The sequence below is a fragment of the Pelodiscus sinensis genome, chromosome 1 (genome assembly GCF_052426305.1).
Source record: "Pelodiscus sinensis isolate ZL-2025 chromosome 1, ASM5242630v1, whole genome shotgun sequence".
Lineage (NCBI taxonomy): Eukaryota > Metazoa > Chordata > Testudines > Trionychidae > Pelodiscus > Pelodiscus sinensis.
The window spans coordinates 133,189,815-133,207,796 of NC_143052.1; the positions used below are offsets into that span (position 1 = coordinate 133,189,815).

A 17,982-nucleotide genomic window follows, 5' to 3' on the forward strand; every position below is an offset into this window, starting at 1 on the left:
CTTCCGTAGACAAAGGGAGAGGGAGAATCACCTGGGTCCCAGGCAGGGGTGAGGTTGTCAGGACACAGCACAAGGGGGCTCAATTCCTGGGAAGGTACGTGTGTGTGGCGGGGGGGGAGAGGAGGGTACAGGGCTCAGAGAATAGGGGGAGGGGGGATTGTTTAGAGAGCCAGACATGGGGATCCAGGTAGGACGGGGGAGAAGAGGAGACAGAGTCCCAGCAGGCAGGGGCAGATGAGAGTTTTGCAGGGCCCAGGGCAGCACAATTTCTCTGGGTTCCCCTTTGGAGAAAAAAATAGAAAAATGGCATCAAATGCACAAATTGAAGGCTATTTTCATATTAAATGTGAATTGGGTAAATTTGATAGAAACTTAATTTAGTTGGATAATTTTTATTCTAATTATATTGTAATTCATTTTTAAACAAAAGTCTGCACTAATAAAAAGGGGAGAGATGTCCAAATGTTGAGCAAAAAAAGTGCCCTCCCTCCAAAAAAATAATCATGGCACCTTTAAATCTCACACTCCTCATCCCCATTCATGGCAGGGCAAAGAACGTCCCAAGTGGCTTTCCAGCTGAGAAAAATTGAAAATACCAGACATTTTACTGGTCTGGTATTTTCTGGGATTTTTTTACCTGACAGAAGCCACAAATACTGGACTGTTAGGGCCAATACCAGACACCTGGCAACCCTAGTCGTAACTCGAGCCTGCATTTACAATAGGCCGAGGATGTAAGTCGGGGGATTTTGGCCCCTTCCCCACTTCGGAAAAAGGTCATAATGGTGGGGGGGAGGGGCAGGAGGAGGGAGGGTTGTAAAGCAGGCGGTTATAAAGCAGGCGGCCTCCTGTATTTGTGGCAGGGGTGGGAAACCTCTCTTGGTTAAGGGACACTGACCCTACAGAAAAATCAGCTGGGGACCACACAAGCGGGCTGGGGACCAGCAGGCCTGGAGCGGATCTGGCCAGTGGTTTGGACTGTGCCCCAGGGCAGGGGGTTGAGGTGTAGGATCTGGGAGGAGGGTTATGTGGGTGAAGATATTAGAGTGGGAGTGGCTCGGGGTCTGGATACTTACCTAGAAGCGCTGCTCACCTGTTTCTCCCACAGGAGCTGCCTGGCCATGTGCTCGGGGATTAAAAAGCCTGAGGGGAGTGGTGATTGGTGGGTTCCCACAGCTGCCATTGTCCTGGTCCAGCCAATGGGCTTGTGCGGGGGGGCGGAAACGGCCATGAGGGACCCTCCCCTGCCGGCTCGCAGCTCCTGCACCACAACGGGCCCCACCGCGCTGTTCTGTTCTGCGTGGGGGCGGGGCTGCTGCTGCCTCGCAGCTGGACCCAACCAGCGCAGGGTTCGCTCCGGCCGCTGCAGCACCTGCACGGGTTGCCTGTTGCAGTGTGGGCAGGGCTCGAGCTTCTAAAGCGCCACGGCGGGCTCCCTTGCAGGCCCCAGGCTGCAGACCCTGCTCTAAGCAGGGCGGATGAGAGGTTTAAAACACGAGCACTGGTGCGGGGCCTATTAAGGTGCGGGGCCTGGAGTAGCCGCCCCGCTCGCCCTGCCCTATATCTGCCGCTGGCAGCAGGGTTGCAGTGGGCCAGGAGGTGGGGTTGCTGGGCAAAGGCCGAGCCGAGGAGGAGAAGAGAGGGGGGCAGTAGTGGGGGGGGGGTCACAGGATAGTGGGCAGGGGCACACAAGCTGGGGGGGGGGGGAGGGACAGCCAGTCAAGGAGGGTTCACAGGCAGGGGAGTTGCGGGGGAGAGAACACAGGCGGGGGGGGCGGGAGTGGGGGAGTTTCAGGAAGGGCTCACGGGAGGAGGGATTGCTGGCCAGAGGGGGGGGGACACACTCTCGAAGGTGAAAAAGAGTCCTCCGGGCTCAGCCTCATCAGCTGCCCCCCAGGAAGTACCCGGGGCTGCCCACGCAAAGCTCCCAGCACTCCGGGGCCAGGCACAAGCTCCGAGCAGCCAGGCATGGGGCTCCCCACTCGTGGGATGGGTCCCCGCCGCGGCAGAGCTCCAACCCCTGCCGAGCCCCTGAACTCGAGTTCAGTGAGCCGGCAGCCAGGCAGCCACCATGGCCACGGCCTGCCCCGCCAGGCTCAGCGTCACCAGCTGCAGCCGCCCTGCACCGGGGCCAGGTGCCCTGTCCTCCCAGTGCCCTGCCATGCCCTGCCCTCCTAGCGCCCTGCCGCACTGTGCCATGTCGCGCCCTCCCAGCACCGCATCCCGGGGCCAGGCACAGGCTCCGAGCAGCCAGGTGAGGGGTTCCCAGCTCAGAGCGGCTTCCGCGGGGCTTCCCGCCACCCTGCTCCTCCTGCTGGCCAAAATGCCGCCCCTGCCAATGTGCCGCCCCAAGCATCTGCTTGGTTTGCTGGTGCCTGGAGCCGGCCCTGTATAACAGACAAGCACAGCATTAAGCAGTGGAATTGGAACATTCCTGGGAAGTTTCAAGGCTTATATTCAGACTGCATCTATTCTGATTAAATGGGTGAGATGGCTTGGAAAAAATAGGAGCACTGACATCTTCATACCTACTAGTGAATAACCACTACCCATTTCAAGAAAGCTTCTCTTTCCCAAAGTCCCTTCTTTCATACCTTACTCTTCTTTTTTGATGTGCCATAAAATGAATTGCAGGATCTCTGTAAGACTGGTACCCTTTCAGGGCCAGTAGTTAGAATCATAGGACTGGAAGGGACCTTGAGAGGTCATCGAGTCCAGCCCCCCACCCTCAAGGCAGGACCAAGCTCCGTCTACACCATCCCTGACAGATGTCTATCTAACCTGTTCTTAAATATCTCCAGAGAGGGAGATTCCACCACCTCCCTTGGCAATTTATTCCAATATTTGACCACCCTGACAGTTAGGATTTTTTTCCTAATGTCCAATCTAAACCTCCCTTGCTGCACTTTAAGCCCATTACTCCTTGTCCTGTCCTCAGAAACCAAGAGGAACAAATTTTCTCCTTCCTTCTTGTGACACCCTTTTAGATATTTGAAAACCGCTATCATGTCCCTCCTTAATCTTCTTTTTTCCAAACTATACAAGCCTAGTTCATGAAGCCTGGCTTCATAGGTCATGTTCTCTAGACCTTTAATGATTCTTGTCGCTCTTCTCTGTACCCTTTCCAATTTCTCCACATCTTTCTTGAAATGTGGCACCCAGAACTGGACACAGTACTCCAGCTGAGGCCTAACTAGTGCAGAGTAGAGCGGCAGAATGACTTCACGAGTTTTGCTTACAACACACCTGTTGATACAACCTAGAATCATATTTGCTTTTTTTGCAACAGCATCACACTGTTGACTCATATTCAACTTGTGGTCCACTATGACCCCTAGATCCCTTTCCGCCATGTTCCTTCCTAGACAGTCGCTTCCCATCTTGTATGTATGGAACTGATTGTTCCTTCCTAAGTGGAGCACTTTGCATTTCTCTTTATTAAACCTCATCCTGTTTACCTCTGACCATTTTTCTAACTTGCTAAGGTCATTTTGAATTATGTCCCTATCCTCCAAAGAAGTTGCAACCCCACCCAGTTTGGTATCATCTGCAAACTTAATAAGCGTACTCTCTATCCCAATATCTACATCATTGTTGAAGATATTGAACAGTACGGGTCCCAAAACAGACCCTTGCGGAACTCCACTTGTTATCCCTTTCCAGCAGGATTTAACACCGTTAACAACAACTCTCTGACTACGGTTATCCAGCCAATTATGCACCCACCTTATCGTGGCCCTATCTAAGTTATATTTGCCTAGTTTATCAATAAGAATATCATGCGAGACCGTATCAAATGCCTTACTAAAGTCTAGGTATATGACATCCACCGCTTCTCCCTTATCCACAAGGCTCGTTATCCTATCAAAGAAAGCTATCAGATTAGTTTGGCATGACTTGTTCTTCACAAAACCATGCTGGCTATTCCCTATCACTTTATTACCTTCCAAGTGTTTGCATATGATTTCCTTAATTACCTGCTCCATTATCTTCCCTGGGACAGATGTTAAACTGACCGGTCTGTAGTTTCCTGGGTTGTTCTTATTCCCCTTTTTATAGATAGGCACAATATTTGCCCTTTTCCAGTCTTCTGGAATCTCCTCTGTCTTCCATGATTTTTCAAAGATCATAGCTAAAGGCTCAGATACCTCCTCTATCAGCTCCTTGAGTTGTCTTCATCCCTTGTGGGGATCATAGACATTCACTAGAATCGATCTCATTGCGAACAAATTAAATTCTAGAAACACTTTCAAGTCACCGGCTTATATCAGGCTGATCAGAAACAACTTATTTTCTGGCGTGTGTGTGTGTGTGTGTATGCATGCATGTGTGTGTGTATAGACATACACTAAAATTTCTCATGGCTTTCACAGATCAGAGATTTAGATATTTAAGGCTCCTCCCATTTGATGCCAGTATTCCCTGCAGTTGCAAGGAGTAAGGGAAGCCGATGGGAGCATTGCTCCCATCGGCATCCCACTGTGAAGATGGTGCCAAGCTCAACTTTCGGTATGTCGACTCCAGCTACATTATTTATGTAGCTAGAGTTGTGTACCTTAGGCTGGCCTTCTGGGTCTAGCATAGTCCTGGCATAAGAAACCTGAAGATTTCAGCTACACCTGGAAATAACTGGGTTTAAAAATGTGCCTGCAAAACCTGAGGGCAATGTATAAAAGTCTGTCCCAATATTAAATAGAGCCATTCTTAATAGATACTTTGTATTTCCATAGTATCATCCCTCCTATCATCTCAAATGGTTTACAGATATTAATGAACTAAGCCATGCACTTTCTGGCGAAAAAAGTTGGTGCTGTTATGCAGATTGGGCAGGTGTAGAGATGAAGATAAGGAAGGTCTTGTTCAAGATCACAGAGCAAATCTGTGGCAAATCCAAAAATTAGGACCCCGGTTATCAGTGTCCAGGTATTATGTCTGAAACAAACTAGACCATGTCTTGTATAGTCACAGAAGATACAATTTACGCCATAACCCATATCTGGCTTCATTTTATTTCTTGATATGAATTGTGACATCTTGTTTTCACTTTTGTACTTAAAACTGATAAACATCCGTTATGTATCCCTGAGCTATCACAGTTAAAAGTTGCAGCACAAACCCTTATACTTTAAGAGCTCTTTACAAAGTATCCGTGTAAACGTAGCACATGGGCCGAGTGCACCTTTGCCCCTCCCTGCACAAATAGCAATAATCAGAGCAAAATGTACGGGGAGCAGAGAAACTAGCATGCTTACACATTTCTGAGGAGCCCTACACTATGTGAAACTATCCAACTTTTCAGACTTGCGTTTTCCCCCGTGTTTTTAGATACGTTTCAAATGTCTCTGTTGTTAATGATCCATTACATATGCTTCCCTTTAATAGGATTACTGTGCGGATGAGTCTGGAACCTTTCGGGTTCTCGTTTCAAATGAGGGATGTGGCTTCACTGGAGAAAAGTGCACTAAAAGGATCACCATTCTGTTTGACAATGGAGAGATAGAGCTGTTCAACGGAAATGTATGTCCTCTGCTTCTCTTCCTTCTTCCTTTACAAAAGTCTTTCCAGTATTCTAGGATGGGTTGTAACATGGGAGATGAGCCTTCTACTGTGCTTTGATATTTGAAGGGCCATGTGATAAAATGAACAGGCCAGCGACCCAGTATGGGGAAATGTAAACTCTACATTGGATAATTATGATAGTTTGGGAATATCTGATACAATTCCACATTGGGGAATTGCATTGCTGTAATTGATCTCTACAAGTCCTGACTTGCAGGTGATAGCACATATTAACCACATTTTAGGTGGGATTCTATAAGTAGCCATTGTGGGCAAAATTCCCTCTAACTTTTTCCATCTGTGTGTGGATTTTTTCCATCTGTGTGCAGAATTTTTTTTATGTGCACCAAGGCAGGTGTGAATGTGCACCACCAATAAGAAAAAACACAAGCTGTGGGAAATTTTCTAATCAGCTGGGCAACATTTGAATCTCTTCTGAGTGGCCACACAAGTGCACTGCTTATAGGGACCACTAATAGTGGGCCATTTAACTAAAGGCATTACTGTTGCCTTTCAGTCCTTTCTCAGTATGTTAGATGGAGCAATGCTGCTGTTGCTTCTTTTGAGTCCTTCACTGGAAAATGCTCTATGCACCCTGTGCATGCATCATGGATTCTTCGTTTGAAGTTCCCTAGTCTTAAGCATAGCTATTGCAAAACAAAACAAAGAACCTGTTCCTTGCTTTGTAAAACTGGGGTTTAATTTAATCATATGAAGAATCAGGCAATGTTGTAGGAGCTGATGCAAATGTCAGTTTCTTTTCCCTGCCAAAAACAAATTTCGGATGGAAAATCCAGATGACTGGATGCCTCTTCCTCCCCCTTCCCTACACACTGTCCAAAAATGACCAGGAACCGTTCCCACCTTCCAACCTACTCCATGACAGGAAATAACCTTTCCAGAGCGTAGGGTTCAGCTATTTGCCTTGGGCGTTGTAACAACCAGGAATGTCTCTGTGTTCATACATTACAGATCTCCAGTGAATTAAAGAGTTTCAATTACCCAGACTTCTGAAGTACTGTATGTTGTCCTGGAATCCAGAGCAGAGCTTTGCAGAAATGTTCAGACAAACATGAAACCACACAAAATGTTCCTTGTTTGGGGTTTGACACACAAAATTGAACCAGCTTTTAACTTGGTATAAACCAGCTAACCGTTATGTTCCAGATTATTGGGGAGTGGTACTGAATGCATAAACCATGACATTTCTTGATCATGTCTGTTGTACGGTGCATTCAGACACAAGGATCGCCTGTGGGAGTGGAATATAAGACATTTCAGATCCCAAAACAATCCTGTTACTGAGTGCAACAAAAAGAAAAACCTCCCTCAACGTGTGCAAAATAATAGGCTGTTCCTGACACTGAGGTCAGTCAGTTGGAATGGAATTTGCAAGTGGGCATAGCAATGACAATGAGTACCAGATTAAAAACAAAATCTAGCTTTCATTTAGACTCCTAATGGTTGCTGTTTCATGCTTGTGAACAACAGGAGGGTGCTGGGTTCTTTTGAAAATTTGCTCCTGAAGTTATTCCATCTGTATTGCAGGTTACTCACACAACACTGAATAAACTCTCTCAGCCTCAGCTGGACAGGACATGTTTTTTCCTGTCCATAAAATTTTTTGAGATATCAAAGTGTTTTTCCTGTCATGAATCAAAAAGAAAAATATACATCAGGCAAACTTTTGAAAAACAAAATCCTCCCAAAAATTCTGTTTGAGTCAATTGAAATGTTTTGTTTTAATGTTGACAATTTTATATAAATTTGCTTAGTTTTTAAAATAAAAATCCTAGAATCTTTACATTTAGAAAACACTAAACATTTTATTTCAGCAATTTTAAAACTTTTTTTCTTTAAATGTTTTCAAGTAGAAAAATTTGTTGAAACTGACTTTGTTGTGTAAAAAGCTTGCTTTTTGACACACTGGCATTTTCCAACTAAAAAAGCTTCACTAGAAAATTCCTGATACCACTCTAGTCTCAGTGATCTTTCTTAGAATACACAGCACCTGGAGTAAGCCCTTAGCAGGGCTTTCTGCAGACAGTAACAAGCAAAAGAGAGAGTGAGCAAAAATAAGCCATGTTTCAGATCTTTAGAAGGACCCCTTGCTAGAATTACTTCAGTAGGGGGAATGGTGATGTGGGAAGTGGGGAAACTATTTTTCTTTTTACATTAAAATACTTCCACAATGTGTCAAATGTTTGAAAATGTTGTTTTGGAATCAGCTATTAGTTTTAAGTGCCCCCAAAACTATACAAGGGTATGTCTACACTAGCTCATTAATTCGAGCTAGGTAGGCAAATCAGGCAACCGGAGTTGCAAATGAAACCCGGGATTTAAATATCCTGGGCTTTATTTGCATGTTCCTGTCTGGCCGCCATTTTTAAATCCCTGGGCTTCATTTGCAACTCCAGTTGCCTGATTTGCCTACCTACCTCGAATTAACGAGCTATTGTAGACATACCCTAACGTGCTTGGGGTGGGGGCGTGGACAATCTCAAGAGGCATTAAAATGCTGCATGAGATCATTTATATCCCTGTTCTGAAACAACTATGATTTGCCACTTTTCAGGGTCAGAAGTTTATTACTTCTCGGTTTGGGCCAGGAGCCTCCATAAACATAATAAATCTGTGATTTGAGTTAATCTTCCAACTCTGCTTTGACCAGTTCTGGTCCTTGTCTAAATGTTGAGAAACAAAGACTGATTTAGTGATTATGCAGAAGAGAAAATATTGAAATGTGAGCTGGAGGGAAAAAAAACCTCCAGTACGTGGACTAGTGAGAGAGATGGGGGAATCTCCATTTTCTAAAACTGAAAAAATAAATAAATTAGCAGAGTCAGGTTGAAATTGTAGTGGGCTGGTAAAGAGAAAACAGAAGTAGAACAAACACTAGGCAGATTCCGAGTGAAAGGATTCCTTTCAGAGCAGTTCTGTCTCCCTTCTACTTCACTTCAATCTGTGTATTCATCTAAATATTGGTCTAAACATCAGTGAGCAGGGATAGGGCCAATCTTGCACAATGTTTATAAGAATCCTATATAATAAAAGTAGCAACATCTCAATTATGTGTAGATACCTACTTTATATAGCATGCCATCTATTTGAGTGTAAATAGGGGGTATAACTCAGAAGTCTTGAGGTTCAATACAGCTGATGTCATGCACTAAAAATGGCTTCCATTGTACAGCCTGTTACCTTAAGCTGTTAATAATGATGAGTGCTCCTTATAAGGTAGTGCTAAGAGCTTTCAACTTCTCATTAAATCAGTGAGAACCACACATACTTGGGACCTCTCAGGAATTTCTTAGCAGACAGGGCTGGTAGTGAGTTCCTTTCAATCTCCTACTCTAAACCCTATCTCAGTAAGATGTCCTGTGTATTTTTCCTCAGGCGATGCTGCTAATGAATTTTTTAGTCAGCGGTCTGGTTGGAAAAACACAAATTGGCCAATCCTCTTTTTAAAAAGAGCCAGTTCCAGCAGCCTGAGGTGCTCTGCGGAACCATTAGACTATCTTCAAGACTCGAAATTCTATGTGTAATATTATCCTACCCTTAATGCCTAACTGCCATGGCAGCTGGGGAGTTTGGATCTGTTGGACGTGGGCAGTGAGGCAGTAGTAGAAGGAGGATTCCTGCACAACTGAGTGGATTGGAAGCTGCTCTATCAAAGACAGAGGGGGAGAAATCCTAATTTCTCAAAGGCTATCCCCACTGCAGAGCTCTTGGGGTACATCTAGACTACATCGCTCCATCGATGGAGCCATGTAAAGTAGTTTATTTGGCATAGTCAAAGAAGCGGGGATTTAAATAATCCTTGCTTCATTACAATAAAAATGGCCACTGCGCTGTGCCGATGATCAGCTGATCCGGCACAGTGCGGCAGTCTAGATGCGGCGCGGTTGACAAAGGAAGCCTTTGTCGACCTCTCTAGTAAACCTCGTTTCACGAGAATTCACTCTTCTCCCCTAATTCACCATTTTGAGTTGGCACCTTACCAGTATTTAAACAAATAGTCATTTCATACCTTCATCACGACATGTGGCTAATAATTATATTAGGGTTCCCATTGAAAAAGAAACATTTTCAAATTTGTCTTTCACTTTATTAGTAGCTGGAGGCTGTGAAATTGTAGCAAAACCTGGACAGAAAGAGGTCCCAAGCCTAGAAAACTGGCAGGAGAGGGCAGGGGGAAGTATAGGTGTTGGAAAAGTTATTTGATAAAAAAGAAATCCAAAGACTTCCTGTTGCTGGGGCTACCCTTTTATATGGCAGCAGAAGCAAATTCTTCCCCGCTTTGAATCAGAACCTGCCCCTTGAGTCCAGTGGTTAATATGGAAGGAATTTTGTGCACTTTGCTATTTATTTTTGTTTCTGCTATTGCAGAAATCCTGGATCTGATGATTGTTATGGTTTCTAAAAAAGGAAACTGATACTGATTTCTGTCAGTTACTTATTAATTGACCACTCATTGACTTAACTGAATTTACCTAGTCATCCTTTTCTTAGCAAATCCATCTCCAGTGCTATTTCCGTTTAAGAATGATTCCTTTGGGGGCTCTGGAAACACTACTTCTGATAACTTGTAATCAGCGTGAAACAAATGTGTTTCCATCACAGTTCCCTGTACCATTCCAAGTTGTTTTGTTAAAACAATAATTCATCCACAGAAAGGTTTCTGTGTGGGACATATTAGTTTGTGCTCAACACTATATGCTATCAATATAGACATTCCTGTAGGATGCGCTCCCCAGCAACAATAGGCTCTCAACTAATCATACTGCAGTAATTCTCAAAAGTGCCCTTCGTTAGTGGGTACATGTACCACGGAGGGAAGCTGCCTGTTAAATATGTGGTCTTGGAGCTGCCATTGAGCACACTGTGGTTTTCATGTTTAGGTGGACATCAAGAAGCCCCTTAGAGAGGAAACCAATTTTGAAGTCCTGAAGTCTGGGCGCTATTATATTCTCTTACTGGGCAAAGGAATCTCTGTAACGTGGGATCTGGCCATGGGGGTGTCTGTTATCTTGAAAGAACATTTCAGCGTAAGTACCTTTGATTTAGTTCTCATTCTCTCTAGGAAAGTGCTCATCATGTTCCCGAATGAATATACCTGGACAGATCCTTCTGGGGGTGCAAGGAAGGAATTTAGTACTTCTTACACTGACACATTATTAGATTCATGTGAAACATTAGGCTCTCTCTCATAAAACCCAAAAGGTCTTTCTTCTAATATGCTACGGATGGTTATTTTTCTCCAGTGGTTCAACACTAAGGGCTCAGTTCTGGTTCTCAATAGGTTGAGCCATGTTGGGAATGGAGAGGGAGGAGGAGCATTTAGGCATCATGCCCTCAATGAGTTAAATGAAAGGGACAGTTTATTTGGGGAACTGAAGGGATTGCATTGCTGAACAGGCTTTGCTGATGCTCTCCACAGGACAGTGACCTTCATGACAACAGAAGTGAGCCCATAGCTAAATCCATGTCTCACCCAGACACACTCCCTGTAGAGACGGTCTGAACAGGCAGAGGTAGCCAGTGTCCCTTTCCTGCTCTCTAGATTGCTGGGAGGCAGATCAGTCCTGTTGGTATGGTGGGAATGCAGGCTAAAGGCCCTTGCTAATAGTAGTGTACCTGCCAGAGCATAATTTAGTCTTGCATCTATAGAGCCTGCGAATAAAAGGCCCCATGTCAGTCTAAAGGTGGAATATTTATATGTTTGTGTTTCTTTTCATGAAAGGATCAAGTGTGTGGTCTGTGTGGGAATTTTGATGGAATCCAAAACAATGATTTGACCAGCAGCAATAAGCATCTTGAAGTGGATCCAGTTGACTTTGGGAATTCCTGGAAAGTCGATCCACATTGTGCTGATGTCAGAAAGGTGACTGTGAAAACTGTTTACTAATGGTTACTAGGCCAACTAGGGATTGCTGAATGGCTTTGGAGGAAAACTAACTAACCCCTCTCCCAGAATTCACACCAAACTGAAGTATTTTCTGAGATCTGATAAAGGTTCAGTTAACATTTTTGTTTTTCAAGACCTCTGTGCTACTTGCATTTGGACAAATGTTTAAACAGAACAGCCTCTATCACATGATTCAGCTGACAACATGCCAGCCCAGATGCAGGAGCTCCAGCTATAACCGGAAATCACATCTGAGAGCCCGATTTCTCAGAATTTCTAGCTACATTTCCAGAAAGGAGGAGTTCAGATTAAACATCCCGTTTCCCATTATCCAAACCTTTATAATGTGTCCATTATGAGCATTTGCTAGTCCCTGGAGTTTTTCCAAACTGCATATTCAACCCTGGATTCCTGTGATCCTTGCAAGGTGTTTGGGTTTTTTTGTAAGATGAAGATAGATTTAACCAGCAGGATGTATTTGGGTAGCACAAGTTAAGAAGATTCCTAGTAACTCAAGTACATGGGGGCATGAGATTCGGAGACAGAGAAACAATACCAGGGGATTGTTTTAGGAAACTTATAATGATCAAAAGATCATGGTAAAATGAGAACTATGATAGAAAAGGGAGAGAAGGCAGAGGCATAAGCTCTGAATAGGTCATGGCAGCAATTTGCAAATTCTTAGTAAGTCATGGGCCTACTATTCCCATCAAAGCCAGTGGGAGTTTCAACATTGTCTAAAATTGGAGCAGGATTGGACTCCCGATAGGATCCTCAGGTAACACATGACTTAAAGTTGGCTGTGCTAAAAATAAGCATCTTTTTCCTTCGCTTCTCTTGGTTTCCTTAGGAAAGGCATCCCATTTGTATATATTGCTAAGTGATGCACCTAGTCAAGGTAAGCAGCATGTGTGACACTGTCCCTGGAGCATAGGCACCATCATAGTATATAGATGGGTTCCCAAGCACACAAAAATAGGCCCCCTTTAAAGTCTGCCAAATTCAAAGTTACCCATATCCTAACTTTCTTCTCACGAAATAGTTGTGCAGCCCATCCCACCCGCATTCCCTAGAAGCTGCCTTTCTCCTCAATCCCTGCTACCCATTGGTAGCTTCACCATTTCTCTTCTTTCCCCCTTTAGGCCTGCCTTATTGCTGCTCTCTTCCTTCTTCCCTGTTGTTTACCCTCCAACCAGGGATGTCAGTAGGTGGGTTTTTCTTCTGGGGCTGGTGACACTGGATGGTCTCTCTCTGCTCCCTTGTTTCAAAGTAGGCACTTTTCTTTCCAGTAAAGGTAGGTATTAGCACCCTTTCCTGTCCCATGTCACTCCTCTTTCTTCCAGGCTAGCTAGACGACCCAAGCATTGTGGCAACACAGGTTTGAGTGTGAACCACACAAGCCTGCCTGGACTCTGGATAATTAGTTACTCAAGGAACTAGCCCAGGCTGAAGCCCACGCTGGTGTGACTTTGCTGCTACTGGTACCCGGGTTAGCTAGATTAAAGCTAGCTTAGGTCAGGGCCAGCCCAAACCCTTTTGGCGCCCTGGGCCTGGGCGTGTGGTGCCACCCCCGGGCGCACGGCGCATGCGCAGGCCCACCTGTGGGGCATGGGCTCGTCCCCCCAAGGAGCATGGGCACAGCACATGCGTGCGCCGGCCATGGCCACTGGTGCACAGCCCAGGGCCTGCCCCCGGGTCACACAGTGCATGCGCTGCCCAGCCTGGCCTGGTGTGCGCTGCTGGCGCACGCGCCGGGCTGTGCAAGGCCCCGCGGCCATGGGGGAAAGGGCACTGCTCGCCAGCGCTGCAGGGCCAGCACTGCGGGAGCCGGGCACGCGGTGCCTAATGGCAGCTGTAAGAGACGCCGTGCACCCCTTACAGCTGCCATCAGGCACCCCTCATTGGTTGGTGCCCCAGGCAGCTGCCCGGCTCGCCCATGCCTCCGTCCAGCCCTGGCTCAGGTGTACCTGTGCAAAAGCCATCACACTCCATGACTGCAGTGGAAACATCTGTAGCTCTGCCCTCTATCCTTAATCTTCCTTTTTTCTTCCTCCAACTGTTCACGAGCTAATCGGGAGTCTCACAATGGGTCTCTTCCTACTGCAGCATTGGTGGTTTCTGTTGTCATCTGGAACCCCAAGTTGGTAAATTGAAAAGTTTAACAAATGAAAAGAACTAAACATACTGTGTAGATTTTGCATATTTTTATGTTTCTGTATTTTAAATATATAATATGGAAGCAAATTTCAAAAGAAAATTTTGTTCCAACCTGAAAAGAACAAAACATTTCATTTAGAAATGTCAGGATACATTTCGGTTGGACTTTGTTGGATTTTTTTTTTAAAGTGAACCATTTGGCAAAATTGGAAAATATTTTGCTTTCGTGAAATCTGCATTTGTCACTGACAGTTTTCACCCAGCTCTACTGATGAGGTGATTTGGCGTAGGCTAGCCTCTGCCATTGCCACATGGTTTTCCCTCCGTTGGATCAATTGGCTCTTCATCCAATAAGCAAATAGTTTATGAAAAATATGTAGTGGAAAGAGGCAGCCATATATACGCAGTTAAGTGAAAATTCTGATGTTCCAAGGCCAGGGCTAACATGAGCATCTCTGCTTGTGTCTTGTAACATTAAGATCCCACAGGGGCAGACTGTGGCTACTTCATTGTGCAATGACAACTTAGAGAAGCAAGTGATGGTGGAAACTTCATGCAACATATTGACCAGTGAACTCTTCAAAGAATGCAAAAAACTGGTAAGTCTTTTGTCATTCCCTTCCAGTCTTCTGTTCCTACATAGTCTATACAGAAAGGGCTTACAGTTGTGGGACCTACCAATCTGCCATTGCTTGAGACAGCATCTTGGATACTAATGTGAGAGAGGTGATGCTGGCAGTGACTTCACACTGGAATGCGCTGAGATTGTTTGTCTCTTCTAGTATCCCATTGCTGAAACTGACCGGCACTATGAGGAAGGTGCAAGAGACACCCTTGGTGGACAGTTACTGACTAATAGGCCCACAAAAGAAACGTCATCTTAACCCTCAGGCAGTTAGTGGTTGACATCTATCCTGTAGTATGTAGACTTACACCTTAAAACAAAAAACAATGCCCTCCCCACAAACAACAAAACCCAGATTTAATTAAACTGTGGGTGTTCTCTTTATCTCTATCACTGTTTATTTTTTCTTGAAACTTACTGAGCTCTCTGCCTTATTGATTATACTGTGGCAATGAGTTAATTGTGCACTATGAAAAAAAAGTCTTTCCTTTTATCAGTTATGTATCCTTCGCCTTGGTTTCATTAGATGTCCTCTCATTCTTTTATTATATGAAAGAATAAACAGGAGCATCCCATTTACTATGTCTACTATTCATTATATTCTCATATGGTAAACTGCTCTTATTTATCTCCTTTCTACGTTAAACAGTTCAGAAGACTTTCCTGGGTCTTTGAATTCTGTCTTTTCCTATTAGATCTTTTTTGAGGCACAGTGAAGAAAACAGCACCCCATTTTCCAGGGGATGGCATACCACTTATCTGTGTAATGGCCTGATAATATTTTCACTAGTATTCCATTTAATCAAATTAATACAATCTGTTAATTTGAATCTAAATTTAAATTTGCCTCCCCATTTGTCCGTTAACATGATGAATGGGTAAATCCCTTGGACCTGACCCAAATCCCATTGAAATCAATGTGAGTCTTTCTGTTAACTTCACTGGACATTTGTTTTCTTTGTTCCATGTAATAACTAGAAGTATACAAAAAATGGTGGTCAGGGAATCACATTTTTTCAGTCCCTTCTATTATTGTGATATTTAGTCTGATAAGCAATAGGAGCTGCTAAACTTCCTAGGCTGGAAAGGAAGAGTCCTCATAAAGGTCACTCATGAAGAGTGCGGGTCATTTGCCAGGCTTATCTGGTATATCTCACTTAATCCTTTCCCTGCCATTGCAGCAGCCTTTGACACTAGTGCACGTTGGTGCCTGCAATTCTGTGCCTGCAGCACATATGAGTTTAGTCTCCTGAGGGCTGTCTTTTTGGTTGTTGGGTTTTATGTGTGAGTGCTGGGTGGTGGTGGTGGTCTGTCAGGTACTACAGGTCAGACTAGATTAACAGCTTCTGGTCTTAAACTGGGTCATTTTTAGCAATTAGAACTTTTGTTTTTCTTTAAAGGGCCTGATTCTCATTTATACTTAGGGTCCTTGAAAATTCTGTGAGAGTGACTATTTCACACCTACATTGGGGCCTCATTACATTGCTATAGGAACATGAAAGGGCCTTAGTATGTATAAGAAGCAGGTCCAGAAGATGTAAATATGTTTCTATATTTCTCACCAGTTAATGATTCCTAGAAACTGTAGTTTGCTTGAAGTGTTGCTCAGGTGTTATGACCTTGGGTGTGACATTAGTGGAATAGCCTTCTGCGACTTTGGTGTAAATCAGATGTGGTGCCAAATGTACAAGCAAAGGATGTCATGGGCAAATCTGTCTAGAGGCAGGAGAGTCATGAAATGAGCTCATACTGTGTAACTCTTCCTGTAGGTGAATCCCGAGCCATATATGGATATCTGCATGTATGATACTTGTACCTGCGAATCCATTGGGGATTGTGCTTGCTTCTGTGATGCTATTGCAGCCTATGCCCATATCTGTGCAGAAAAAGGTGTGGTTGTTCACTGGAGATCATCTACTCTGTGTCGTAAGTACCAGATGGCGGAATGCAACCCGGGGTAATGGCTTGCCAGGAAAACCAAAGACTTGCTAGTTTGTAATCAGCGGATGGCTCAGCTAGATCACATTTTCATTAAACCCAGTCCTGCTCTTAATGATGTAAGTAGGAGTCCTGCTGTTAATGTTCATGGGAATAGGACTTGGCAAAAGTCCCCAGTCATGGGAACACAGGTTGATGGTTCCTCAAGGTAAACCTTTGTCTGCTACATTTTCATGCATGCCCCAGATCAGTGGTTCCTAACCTTTTTTATACTGCGAACCAGCAAACCCATTTGCAGACTTTTGGCGGACTGGTAACATTTTATTTGCATGTTTGCACATTCATTATGCAAATAATGAACATACAAATATGCAAATGGAATGTTACCGGTCCACCTAGCCTCAACCCAGCCCCTTGCTCCCCAACACCTAAAACCCTTTGTCCCCCCAACCCTATGCCCTGTGCCTTTTGACCCTTTAACCTCTGACTCTCACTGCCCAGGCCAACACCAAGAGGTTGGTGACCCCTTCTTGCCCCATGACCACACCACACCCCACCCCTGCATTCTCCAGAACAAGACTGCCCTCTCTAGGGTCCGTGGCCGTTACTGCCACGTGGGCAGGGGGAGTGACCATTGGAAGCATATCCCCTCACTCCTCAAGCATGTCTCATGCCCCCACGGATAGAGATGGTGGGGCACATGGAGCTGCAGCTGGGCCAACAACTTACCTAGTTGGAAGGAGGAAGGAGGGAGGGAGGCACCTCCTGCTTCTCCTCCTTCTTCTCCTGCTGCCACCTCAGCCCCAGCACCACTGCCAGGCAAAATCAGCCACAATGGCTGCTGGAGCTGAGCAGCTACAAATAACCAGCATCAGCTCTGGCAGCCACTGCGGCTCGGCAGCCAGCAGTTTGCAGACTGGCACCAGTTCACTGACAGGCAGTTGGGATCTGCTGCCCCAGATCACACCTTGAAAAAAGATAGTGCTTGCTCCTTTTATAAGGAAAACACAGTAGACATGGACATACAAATCTGAAATGAGAAATGGAAATGTTTGCTCAATTGAAAGTGAAAGTTTATTCTTAGCAATTATTTTTAGCAGCAGCCAGTGATCACAGCATAGGTTTGGGTGTATAAAAAGAATAAAGTGTGGCCAGCCACTGATGTGCCCAAAATACACACTTCTCAGTTAAATATGTGGCCCCAAGCCCTCTGCCTAGGATCCAAGAGGAGTTGTGAATGCAATCTGAGATAACCTTTTAACTGGTTCTTATTGCATAGCACAAAGTTGCGAGGACCTGAATAAGCGTGAATTGGAGTATCAGTGTGAATGGAGATACAACAGCTGTGGACCTGCCTGCCCTATATCATGCCAGCACTTTGAACCTGTGGCGTGCCCTCTGCAATGTGTAGAAGGATGCCATGTGCACTGTCCTGAAGGTAAACCACTCTCTTTTTTTACGCAGTTGATTGACATTTCCTGCCCAGTTCTAATCGCTTACTGCCGTGGCAGGGTCAGGCTAGATGATGACAGGAGAGTAATCGAAAGCAGGTATGTTAGTCCCAGAAAACAGGTCTCCTTTCCCTGGGTAAGGTCAAAAGAGCTAATAGAGAACAATCAGGAACTTGGCAGAATCCGCTTAGGCAGACAAGTTAATTGAGGCCCCTGAAATGTATCAGGAACTTTCTAGAACCATTTAAGACAGTTTGATCAGGACATCTGGCACCAATTAAGAGATGGCTAGTACTGGTTAAAAAGACTCCCTGTCTGCTAGCTCACTGTGTGCAAGGAGCTGG

The 17,982-nt window shown here is 45.0% G+C and overlaps 1 protein-coding gene across 1 annotated transcript in view; it reads left to right on the forward strand.

Annotated features, from left to right (window-relative positions):
• VWF (von Willebrand factor) overlaps positions 1 to 17,982 on the forward strand; it is a 248,544-nt gene that overhangs the window by 105,268 nt on the left and 125,294 nt on the right. The window contains exons 21-26 of the mRNA XM_006128153.5: positions 5,383 to 5,517; positions 10,461 to 10,607; positions 11,303 to 11,443; positions 14,104 to 14,223; positions 16,019 to 16,175; positions 17,467 to 17,625. Coding sequence (XP_006128215.3) covers positions 5,383 to 5,517; positions 10,461 to 10,607; positions 11,303 to 11,443; positions 14,104 to 14,223; positions 16,019 to 16,175; positions 17,467 to 17,625 — 859 coding nt within the window. The remainder of the gene's footprint in view (positions 1 to 5,382; positions 5,518 to 10,460; positions 10,608 to 11,302; positions 11,444 to 14,103; positions 14,224 to 16,018; positions 16,176 to 17,466; positions 17,626 to 17,982) is intronic.